Source organism: Colobus angolensis, unplaced genomic scaffold (assembly GCF_000951035.1).
Source record: "Colobus angolensis palliatus isolate OR3802 unplaced genomic scaffold, Cang.pa_1.0 Scaffold99, whole genome shotgun sequence".
Taxonomy (NCBI): domain Eukaryota; kingdom Metazoa; phylum Chordata; class Mammalia; order Primates; family Cercopithecidae; genus Colobus; species Colobus angolensis.
This window is the reverse complement of record NW_012123931.1, coordinates 6195878-6208504: the sequence shown is the minus strand read 5'-3', so window position 1 is coordinate 6208504 and position 12627 is coordinate 6195878. Positions and strand designations below refer to the sequence as shown.

At 36.2% G+C, this 12627-nt stretch overlaps 1 protein-coding gene across 1 annotated transcript in view; it reads right to left on the bottom strand.

Annotated features, from left to right (window-relative positions):
- LOC105505200 (zinc finger protein 626-like) overlaps positions 1–12627 on the bottom strand; it is a 30782-nt gene that overhangs the window by 2143 nt on the left and 16012 nt on the right. Inside the window, 3 exon segments of the mRNA XM_011932999.1 lie at positions 1–939; positions 11296–11391; positions 11894–12020. The exon segment at positions 1–939 is cut by the window's left edge and continues 1 nt beyond it. Coding sequence (XP_011788389.1) covers positions 1–939; positions 11296–11391; positions 11894–12020 — 1162 coding nt within the window.

Below are 12627 nucleotides of genomic sequence, written 5' to 3'. Positions count from 1 at the left end.
TCTTATGTGTAGTAAGGTCTGAGGACCGCTTGAAGGCTTTGCCACATTCTTCACATTTGTAGGGTCTCTCTCCAGTATGAATTCTTTTATGTGTAGTAAGGGTAGAGGAGTATTTAAAGGCTTTGCCACATTCTTCACATTTGTATGGTTTCTCTTCAGTGTGAATTCTCTTATGTGCAGTAAGGTTATAGGAGTACTTAAAGGCTTTGCCACATTCTTCACATTTGTAGGGTCTCTCTCCAGTGTGATTTATCTTATGTACTGTAAGGGTTGAGGACCGGTTGAAGGCTTTGCCACATTCTTCACATTTGTAGGGTTTCTCTCCAGTATGAATTATCTCATGTTTACTAAGGGCTGAGGATGACATAAAGGCTTTGCCACATTTATCACACTTGTACGGTTTCTCTCCAGTATGATTTCTTTTATGTGTAGTAAGAGTGGAGGAGTGCTTAAAGGCTTTGCCACATTCTTCACATTTGTAGAGTTTCTCTCCAGTATGTATTTTCTTATGTCTAGTAAGGCTGCAAGAGTGGTTAAAGGCTTTGTCACATTCTTCACATTTGTAGGATTTCCCTCCAGTATGAATTTTCTTATGTGTAGTAAGAGTTGAGAACTGCTTACAAGCTTTGCCACATTCTATATATTTGAAAGGTTTTTTCCTAGTATGTCCTCTCTTTTGTCTGTTTGAATTTGAAAATTGATGAAACAGTTTCACATATTTATCACATTGAAATATTTTTCTTGGGGTAGTTGTCAAACATTGGTTAAGTTCATTATAATCTTCCTTGTGCACCTTACACACATCCACACTTTCACGTCCTTTTTTTAACTGTAAATCGCCATGTCCACATTTTTCGTACCTTCTCAGTATCACTTTTTGGAAAGAATCTTTTATGCTCTGCTCTGGCCAAAGGTCTTGGGCAAAATGAGAACATATAACTGAAAGAAACAACAAAAACACATTACTTCAATTGGTGGACTCAGATAAATATAAATGTCATCTTGCTTATGTAGTTTGTATAAAACTACAAAAACTACATAAGCAAGATGACACAGCAAAATATCACAGCTGTAATTTCTTCCTGGACATATAAATTTAACAAAAACATACTGACCAAAATACATTTATAAAAAACTTATAAATAAGTTGTGAGGGGCCCCAGGTGAGCACAATGCAAAGGGCCAAATAGAAGAAATAGAAAAGTCTGTTACTTATACTCAACACAGCTGTTTTTGCTCTCCAGTATAACATTGTGCTTTTAAAAGCAAATTGTCGACTGGCCAGGGTGATTCATGCCTGTAATCCCAGCATGTTGGGAGGCTGACGTGGGTGGATCAGAAGGTCAGGAGTTCAAGATCAGTTTGACAAAGATGGTGAAATTCAACCTGTACTAAAATTCAAAAAATTAGCTGGGTGTGGTGCTGGACACCTGTAATCCCAGCTACTCAGGAGGCTGAGGCAGAGAATTGCTTGAACCTGGGAGGTGGAGGTTGCAGTGAGCTGAGATTCCCAGAATCTCTAGTTAAGACAATTGATTTCAGACTATGCCAGGACAAAGCTATATTACAAAGATTGTAACAGGTAGCATTTTGTTAATGTAAAAATCTCAAAGATTACAATAAATACAAAATATTAGAGCAATATGACCCCATCAAAGTTATAAAATTTTCAAAAGCAACCATAAAATGTATATAAAGTAATTTTGAAAATTCCCAGTAAACTGTACAGGTCAAGCTTGGTGGCTCATTCCTGGAATCCCAACACACTAGGAGGCCAAGGTGGGTAAACCACATTAGATCAGAGTTTGAGACCAGCCTGGCCAACATGGTGAAACCCTGTATCTACTAAAAATACAAAAACTAGCTAGGCGTGGTAGCATGTGCCTGTAATCCCAGCTACTTGGGAGGCTGACACACAAGAATTGCTTGAACTTGGGAGGGGACGATTGCAGTGAGTGGATATTGTACCACTGCACTCCAGACTGGGTGCCAGAGCAAGACTGTCTCAAAACTAAAATAAAATAGGCTGGGCACAATGGCTCACGCCTATAATCCCAGCAACTTACGAGGCTGAGGTGGGTGGATCATTTGAAGTCAGGAGTCCAAAATTAGCCTGGCCAACATGGTGAAAACCCGTCTCTGCTTAAAAATACAAAAAATTAGCCGGGCATGCCAGCAGCCACCTGTAACTCCAGCTACTTGGGAGACGGAGGCAGGAGAATCACTGGAACTCAGGAGGCAGAGGTTGCCATGAGCCGAGATCGCGCCACGGCACTCCAGAGACTGGGCAACAGAAAAAGACTCCATCTCAGAATGCATAAATAAATAAATAAATAAATTCGAAAAATATTAGGTCAGTGAAACAGATAAGTACTGAAGATAAAAATGAGGATAATAATAAGAAATATTAAAATAGCAAAACACAAAAATTGTGGATATAAAAAAATTCAAAAAATAACTGAAAAATTTCTTAAAACTAATGTAAACATGAAAAAGCTAAACAAACTAGGATACACACAAAGATATTTATAACAAACACATACAAGCAAAACTTCAAAACTCACAGATAAGAGAATTTTAGGAGCTGCAATGCAGGCAGATGTAATGATGAAGAATTTTTGTATTTAACTGAAGTTTATTTTTTACCACATTCAAATATATTGTCGGATCTTTTAGAGGTTTCATGTAATCCCCAAGGTACTGCTAAGAAAATATTTCTATGGATACACAAAAGAAAATTTAAAAAATCCTGAATGCACACCAATACAAAAATCAAAAAAACACGAAAACCACAGAAAGAGAAAAGGAGAGACAAAGATACAAGAAACAAATATAGCAATTAATAAAATAACATTAGTAAGTTTTTCTCTTTGAGAAAACCATTTAAATATATACATAATTATCTTTCCAATCAAGAGACATACTTTCAATAAACAGGTTTATTAAAAAATTATAAAAATCAAGATTCAACTTGCCTTTCTACAAGAGTCAGTTGAGATCTAATGACAAAAAAAGACTGAAAGTGGCAAGACGGAAGTAGAAATTTCATGTAAATATTAACAAAATGAGAGAAGGGGTCAAAATAATATTACATAAGCTACATGTTAAGTTAAAAACTGTCATACTTTATAAAATGTACTTTAAGTCAAAACTTCAAAAAGACAAAGAAGGACATTAAAAAAATATACAGATTCATTCACTGGGAACCTATTACAAATTTGTATATACATATGTGTATTTATGTGTATGTGTCTCACATTGGGGTTTCAAATATATAAAGCAAATACTAACAAAACTGAATAAACACAGAGAGAGCAATATAATTATAATATGACATTTCAATACTCCACTTTGTAATAAAACAAGAGAGAATATTAGTAAGGAAACAGAAGGCTAGAAGGCAGTAAAAAACAATGATTTCTTTTTATTATTATTATTATACTTTAAGTTCTAGGGTACAAAAAAACAATGATTTCTAATGAAAGTATAGAGAACACTCCTCAACAACAATAGAATACACAGCCTTCTCAATAGCTCATACAACTTTCTTCTTTATAGACCACCTGTTAGGCCAAAAACAAAGCCTTAACACATTTTTTAAAACTGAAATTTTATAGATCACTTTCTATGACAAAAATGGAATTAGAGTATAAAACAATAATATAAATAACTGATAAATTTAAAAATGTATAGAAATGATACAACACACTATTAGGCATGCACTTGTTGAAATTACTGGGCTGGGTGCAGTGGCTAACGCCTGTAATCCCAGCACTTTGGGAGGCCGAAGTGGGTGAATTTAACTCCATCTCAAAAACAAACAATCAAAAAAGGAATAATATTGTGAAGATGTCTATACTATTCAATTTAATCTACAGAATTAATGCAATATTTTTCAAATTTCTCATTGCATTTTTGAATAAAAACAGCAAATCCAAAAGTATATGGAATCTAAAGAGATAATAAAGTACCCAATAATCTTCAAGGAATAATGTTGGAGGCATTATAATTTCTGATTTCTAAACACATCAAAAAGCTACAGAATTAAAACAATTTGGTATGAGTACAAAAGTGAAAAAGTAGACCAATAAAACAGAATGTGGCCGGGCACGGTGGCTCACGCCTGTAATCCCAGCACTTTGGGAGGCCGAGGCGGGCAGATCACGAGGTCAAGAGATTGAGACCATCCTGGCGAACACGGTGAAACCCTGTCTCTACTAAAAATACAAAAAAAAAAAAAAAAACTTAGCCGGGCGTGGTGGCAGGCGCCTGTAGTCCCAGCTTCTTGGGAGGCTGAGGCAGGAGAATGGCGTAAACCCAGGAGGCAGTGGAGCTTGAGCTTGCAGTGAGCAGAGATCGCGCCACTGCACTCCAGCCTGGGCGACAGAGGGAGACTCCATCTCAAAAAAAAAAAAGAAAAAAAAAGAATGCAGCACACATGTTAGCTTTCACATAATTATTGCAGCATTGTTACTGAAAGCCAATAGGTTAAAGCAATGCAAATTTCTGTCACCAAGTCATTCAGTAGGTAGAAAAATACTGGAATCTCATTCAGTTTTCAAATAGCAGAAAATAGTCTAACTATTAAGATAAATATTGATGACATTATGCAAAATAAAATGAACCAGCCAGAAAAAGACAGAGATTGTATGAGATTTTTAAAGCATTTATACTCTTAAAAACAGAAAACAGAGTGGTGTTTGAAAAGTGCCATGAAATGGGAAGAATTGGTAGTTGTTTAATGTGTAGTGAGATTTAGCTTTGCCAGATAAAAACATTCTATTGATATGTTGCATAACAATGTCAATATAATTAATATGACCAAACTGAATATTTAGAAATACGTACTTATCACTCTAACTCTCAGTCAAAACTGCAGTGGCATTATCTCAGCTCACTGCAACCTCCACCTCCTGGGTTTAAGCGATTCCCCTGCCTCAGGCTTCTCAGTAGCTGGAATTACAGGTGCATGGTACCACGCCTGGCTAATTTTTTGTATTTTAGTAGAGACGGGGTTTCACCATGTTGGCCAGGATGGTCTCGATCTTCTGACACCATGATCCACCCGCCTTGGCCTTTGAAAGTGATGGGATTACAGGCATAAGCCACTGTGCCCGGCCTAGAAAATTTTATTGTTAATTTTGTTATGTGTTTTTGACACATAACACGTAAGTAAAAATAAACAATACCTAAAATAGATACAGAGTAATTATTGTTTTTAAATTATCTTCAAATCCAAAAGTGTTTCTCTGACACAAAATTAATATAGATTCACAAATAAATAGATGTTAAAATTGGGAGAGATTTTATGACTACTCACCTAGACAGGATTAAAAAACTGTTACAGGCCAGGTGAAGTGGCTCATGCCTGTAATCCCAGCACTGTGGGAGGCCGAGGCAGGCAGACCACCTGAGGTCAGGAGTTCGAGACCAACCTGACCAAAATGGTGAAACCCTGTCTCTACTAAAAGCACAAAATTGGCCAGATGTGGTGGCACATGCCTGTAATCCCAGCTACTCAGGAGGCTGAGGTAGGAGAATGGCATGAACCCAGAAGTTGGAGGTTTCAGTGAGCTGAGATCCCACCATTTTACTGCAGCCTGCATAACAAGAGCAAAATTCCCTCTCAAAAAAACCAAAACCAAAACCAAAACCAAAACCAAAACCCTGTTACACCAAACCTACACAACAAATATACAAGTGACACAAAACTACAGGGATAATATTTATACAGGCAAAGATACATAGAAATAATTATATTGGCAATAGTTAGATGGCTTTTTCATATTTAATTTTGCTCTACACTGTCTTAAATTGTACAGAGTTAAATATTCTTATATACAATTATAATATAAACTAAAAAGTATATTGTTACATACTATTATAATATAAACTAAAAAATCAACACATAATTAACTGATGTGATGTGACATACCCAAAAATATATAACACAAAATATTAAATTACAAAAAAATTAAAACATGGGATGTAAAACAAGTAGATCCATGTATTCATGAAAGGAATCTGAGAATATAAGGTAAAGTAATACAAAGATTACTTGAAGATTAAAAAAAAAAGCTGAGAACTTCCCAAATTTTAATGTAATAACAACAAAAACTTCTAACCAGTAATACTTGATTCAAAATTATTTTACTTTAAAAAGAGTATAAAGACTTTCCAAAATAAAAGTTGAGTGTTCATCACCATTAGCACAATCCTACAAGATATACCATACTGGGTTGTGCACCCTGGCTCACGCCTGTAATCCCAACACTTTGGGAGGCTGAGGTGGGTGAACTGTCTGAGGTCAGGAGTTCAAGACCAGCCTGAATAACATGGTGAAACACCGTCTGTACTAAAAGTGCAAAAATTATTCGGACATGGTGGCGCATTCCTCTTGTCCCAGCTACTGAGGCGGACAAGGCAGGAGAATTTCTTGAATCAAGGAGGTGGAGGTTGCAGTGAGCCAAAATCATGCCATGGTACTCCAGCCTGTGTGACAGAGAAAGACTCCATCTTACAAAAAAAAAAAAAAAATAGGCCAGGTGCAATGGTGCCCACTGCACTCCACTACTGCACTCCATCCTGAGCGACAGAGTGACACTCAGTCTCAAAAAGCAAAACAAAAACAAAAACAAAACAAAACAAAAGCAAAATGATTGTTCATAAAACCTTTAAAGTTCTTTTATAGAATATAAAAAACGTAAGTAAATGTGCATAAATCAGCCGGGCACAGTGGCTCATGCCTGTAATTCCAGTGCTTTGGAAGGCCAAGGAGGGCGAATCATAAGGCCAGGACTTTGAGACCAGCCTGGCCAACACGCTGAAACTCTGTCTGTACTAAAAATACAAAAATTAGCTGGGCATGGTGGTGCACACCTGTAATCCCAGCTACATGGGAGGCTGAGGCAGGACAATCACTTGTACCTGGGAGGTGGAGCCTGCAGTGAGCCGAGACTGTGTCATTGCATTCCAGCCTGGACAATAGAGTGAGACTCTGTCTCAAAAAAGAAAAAAAAAAAAAAAAAACTGCCTAAATTTGTTAATAAATATACCATATAAAATAATTTTAATATCAATAACTGCAAAATATAGAGACATAGCTTTTGTATTAAATTGAAGTTGTTATAAAATTAAAACATATTGTTTTAACTTTAAGATATATGTAATCTCCAGTTTTCAAGATGATTACAAAGATAATATTTATAGAATGTATGCAAAAGAAAGTAAAAAATAATGCATGCCAGTACAAAATTAAATAAAAATTAAGAAAGTAAAACAGGAAATGAGAAAAATAAAACTACTAGAAACACATAAAACAATAACAATATAACGGGAAATAACAACTTCATTTCTTTAAGCAATCATTTTAAATATAAATTAATTAAACTACTTAATAAAATAAAATGTAATCTTAGGACTTTGGAAGGCCAGCGTTGGCTGATCACTTGATCCCAGGAGTTCAAGACCAGCCTGGGCAACATAGGAAAACTCTGTCTCTACAAAAAATACAAAAAAGCTAGTTGGGTGTGATGACACATACTAGTGACCCAGCTACTTGGGAGGCTAAAATGAGAGGACAATCTGAGTTTGGGAGGTTTGGATAGCAGTGAGACGTGCAAATCAGCCTGGTTGACAGAGTGAGGCCCTATTTCAAAAATAAATGAGGTCAGGCCTGTAATCCCAGCAGTTTGAGAGGCCGAAATGGGCAGCTCATCTGAAGTCAGGAGTTCAAGACCAGCCTGGCCATCATGGTGAAACCCTGTCTCTACTAAAAATACAAAAAATTAGCCGGGCATGGTGGTGGGCACCTGTAATCCCAGCTACTCTGGAAGCTGAGGCAGGAGAATTGCTTAAACCCAGGAGGCGGAGGTTGAAGTGAACTGAGATCGCACCATTGCACTCTAGCCTGAGCAACAAGAGCAAAACTGCATGTCTAAATAAATAAATATATAAATAAATAAAATTATATAAAGAAAAAGAAATATGGTGAAACACTGTCTTGAATAATAATGCAAGAATTTGCCGGGAATGGTGGCGCGCCTATAGTGCCAGCTACTCGGGAGGCTGAGGCAGAAGAATGGCTTGAACGCGGATGGCGGAGGTTGCAATGTGCTGAGATTGTGCCAGTGCACTTTAGCCTGGGCAAGAGAGTGAGACTTCCTCTCAAAACAAAAACAACAACAAACAAAAAAACTACACTGAAAAAACATGCTAATACAGAACTTCAAACAATAAGATAAATGTTTACTCATAAAATCTGGTAAAACACATGGAAGTATCATTACAAAAATTTGTCAGGCCAGGCGCTGTGGCTCACGCCTGTAATCTCAGCACTTTGGGAGGCTGAGGCGGGCGCACGACCTGAGGTTAGGAGTTTAAGACTAGTCTGGTCAACGTGATGAAACCCCATCTCTACTAAAAATACAAAAATTAGCCAGGCATGGTGGTACATCCCTGTAATCCCCGCTACTTGGGAGGCTGAGGCATGAGAATTGCTTGAACCCGGAAGGTGAAGGTTGCAGTGAGCCAAGATCGCACTACCGCACTCCAGCCTGGATGAGAGAGGGTAACTCCTCAAAAAAACAAAACAACAACAACAAAAATTGTTGAGATAACTGCAATCTTTAACTGCTATTATGTACTCATCATATACAGGTATTTTGAATCATTAGCATGCACTGTGTGGCAGTAAAATTTCAGAGAATATGCAGTATAATTATAAAAAGATTCTAATGAGAAACTTTTAATAAATTAGCATTTAAAAGAAACTAGAGTTGATTTTTATGTTTTAAATATATGTTATTCTTACACAAAACTGCTGTATTCCAACTTTAGAAGCAAAGAATAGCCTTACATTGTTAAATGTAGAAAAAAATATATATATGTTTTGCAGAATAGGGTTAGACCCCCTGATATGTAAAACAAATATTAGGAAATAAATTCTGTTATTATTTATATACAGGGTGAAGAAAGTAGATGAAAATTCCATAATTTTATAACTACTTATAACTAGTAACTATTTATATTTATATTTAGTAACTATAACTATTTAGTAACTATTTGCATAAATATGGAGTGCTTACTAATTATCTAATTTACTTTTGGCATACCATGCAAATTCTAGCATATTGTCCTAAATATCTGAATCTAAAATTACAAATTTGAAATAGAATATAGAAAGAAAGAAATGTATAAGGAGAGTGACATCAGTAAGATGAAAAGAATAAAAGTGCTCTATTTTCATATCCCCTTACAGCAAAAAAAGTCAGCCATCCCTGACCAAAAATGACTTTATGAGAGAACCAGGCATTCACACCTGTAATGACAGCTACATGGTACATTACTGTTGAAGAAATGCTTCAGGCCAGGATTTTGAGACCAGCCTTGGTTATGTAGCAAGACACCATCTCTAAAATAAGTGCCTCTAAGAGAAATTTGAGATCCAGGGATGGAGTTGTGAAATGCTGTTAAAGCTTCAGTTCGAGACATATTCTATTCAGAAGGCAGGCCCTCATTCAGGTGGGAAATTACAGGACCCCTGTTCTTGGCTACAGACCAGGATAGGGTTCACCCAACTTGGTCCCACGCAGAATTCTGAACTTACTCTGTAACCACCACAGACTCCTCCCAGCCCGGGTCTGGTAGAGGTCCTGCTATGCCAGAGACCTGGAGGAAGGCACCCATTTACAGCCATGTAGGCAGGTCTGCAGACTTTGGCCTTTACCGTGGTCCCTGAAACAGTTCACTGACTCAGTTTCAGTTATGTGAGCCACAGTTTATAGTCAGTTCTGCCTATATAGAAACCCACACAGTTACCTGAGGAAATGCTCTCTGGTACTCACTGAAAGCCACACTCATCCACATCCTGATTTAAGGCCCAGCATATGCAGACCTGACTGCAAAAGCATGCCCTAGTGTCTGCCTTACAGAGCAAAGTCCTGAAAGATATGCAGTCTGTCCAAAAATAAAACGGGAATTACAACTACCCAAGCCCCTGTAACAGGCCAACTGAAGGTGAACCCTAGTGCAGACCCAGCATCCTTGTGACCAAGCTACAACCCCTCTTCACTACAAATTCATAGGGCATCTCATCACCCTAAGGGCCCAATAAAAGAAAATCTTTACCTTCTAAAATCAGTTTATGAAAATTTGAAGAGATGTTTGTTCCGTCAAATTCAGATACCAGTACAAAACTATATTGTGCCCATTGTCAATGCTTCTATTTTAACGTAGCACTGGAAATGTGTGGCAGAAGAATTAGTCAAAGAAATAAAAAAATCCACTGAAATTAAGAAATAAGTAAAATGCTGCTATTTGTAGATCATAAAATCTTATATTTAAAAAACCATAAACAGTATATTAAAATCTGTCTAAACTAATAGATATACTCAGTAAATTAGCAAAATATAAAATTAACATACATCTATGGTTTCATACACATCTGATAAAATATGGGAAGAAAAAAATTTTATTGACTATACCATTAAATAATAAATTTCTGAGGAAAATATTAACCAAGGAGGTAAAAAAATCTTTACAATAAAAAAGGAAAAATTAGAAAAGATACAAATAAATTTTAAAATATTTTATCTATGAATTGAAAAAATAAATATTATTGAAGTGCCATATTATCCAATCTATAGATTCAATCAACCTCCTATTAATTAAAATTGCAGTGGTACTATTTTCACAGTAATGGAAAATACAATTCAAAAATTTACATGAAACTAAAATGAACTTTGAATAGCCAAAGCAACCATGAGGAAAAATAACAAAGCAGAGGGATGTCATACTTATAATTTCAAACTATATATTTCAAGACTAGATAGTAATAAAAACGGAATGGACTGTGCAGAAAAATGAACAAAAAAAAATTCAACAGAAACTATTACTCTCAGACATTTCAGACCTGATGCAAAAAGAGAACTCTGAGAGTAATTTTAGTTTCTCAAAATCATGCAGATATTTGTGTGTCCCAAAAAGTAAGGAAAAGCAGCCACATTGTACAGTCTTATATGCCATGAAGAGGACTTTGGCTCTCACTGTGAACTTGAAGGAAGCTCACTGAAAGAAAAGGAAAATCCTTAGAGAATTTAAAAGCATAAGACAGATGATGCTCCTTTGTAAGAGCAAAATTAAAAAAGAAAAAACAAACAAACAAAAAAACAGCTGCCCGGAACTATTTCCTTTGGAACATAGCTTCCGAAATCACACTTTAAGGACTGGCTTTCTCTTTGACCTTGGGACCCCTTATCTGTGTCATCTGTTGTATTCATTTTCACTCGCACCTACCTGTGGATTTGGCAACCATCTCATGTCTCTTCATAGTCAAAGGTTTTTTTCCTTGCTCCAGACAGGTGATCAGGTCTTGCTTAGAAACAGGAATACCTGTTTTATTAAAAATAAAGAACATAAATCTTGCTTATATTCTCCAATTACAAGCTAGTAATGTGCTCAGCAGAATGTGATAAAATATTCTAGTAAATTAATGCCAAAATACTAAGTTATAACAGAAATTTCTAAATAATTAGAAAATACTTTCAACTTGTAGGTTTCTTAATTTTACTATCTGGTACTACTGAATCAAAAATTGGTGGTGGCAATTAGATTTTCAGGTGGGGGCAACAACGTTTTATGCCACTAAATTTCTGGAATTACCACTAATTTAGAGTGAAGAATACAGTTCAACTCAGGAATGTGGAAAGTTTGGATTAAGATGGAACACGTTGAAGAAATTCTTTTCTAAATGAACAAATTCTGAAGATTTTCTGGAAAATGGGGATCTGAAACTCTTTTATGCAAAGAATAAATTACTAAAAAAATTATACAAAAAATAAATAAATAAATAAAACCTTTAGGGTATATTATTATGTACTCAAGTTATCCTCACCAAGGAAGACCAGGTTTCTGTAGTTCTCTAACATCACATCCCTATATAAATTCCGTTGTGCAGTGTCCAGGCAATGCCACTCCTCCAGAGAGAATTCTATGGCCACATCTCTAAATTGCAATGGCCCCTGAAAAACATACACACACACACACACACACACACACACACATACATTTTTACCAAGTGGCCATGGGTGGAATTTTTAATTAGACTTAAGGTGAAATGAGAGAGTAAAGAGAACTGGTTCTGACTTATAGAACTGACTAAAATTATCCAATAAAATGATTTCAAAACAGAAATATTATCTAATGTATTTTCTAACTCGGAGAAGAAAGAGCAGCATAAGATCCACATCAATTCATGTATTTTTCTAGATAATAAAGTATAAAATTAAGGGCAAGAACATGAACATGTACATTTTTGAGTGCTATATTTACACGATAAAGAATGAGTTGTGAATATTTTTCAGATGGAAAAGACATGTTGAGTTAGAAGGGCATCTCCAAAGTTTTAATATGTACAATAAGCTGAAGACCTCGTTATGCAGGTCCCTCCCCTCCCCCCCAGAAGATCTGGAATAAAGTCTGATTTATTTATTTATTTAGAAATGGAGTTTCGCTCTTGTTGCCCAAGCAGGAGTGAAATGGTGCCATCTCGGCTCACCGCCACCTTCGCCTCCCAGGTTCAAGCAATTCTTCTGCCTCAGCCTCCCAGGTATCTGGGATTGCAGGCAT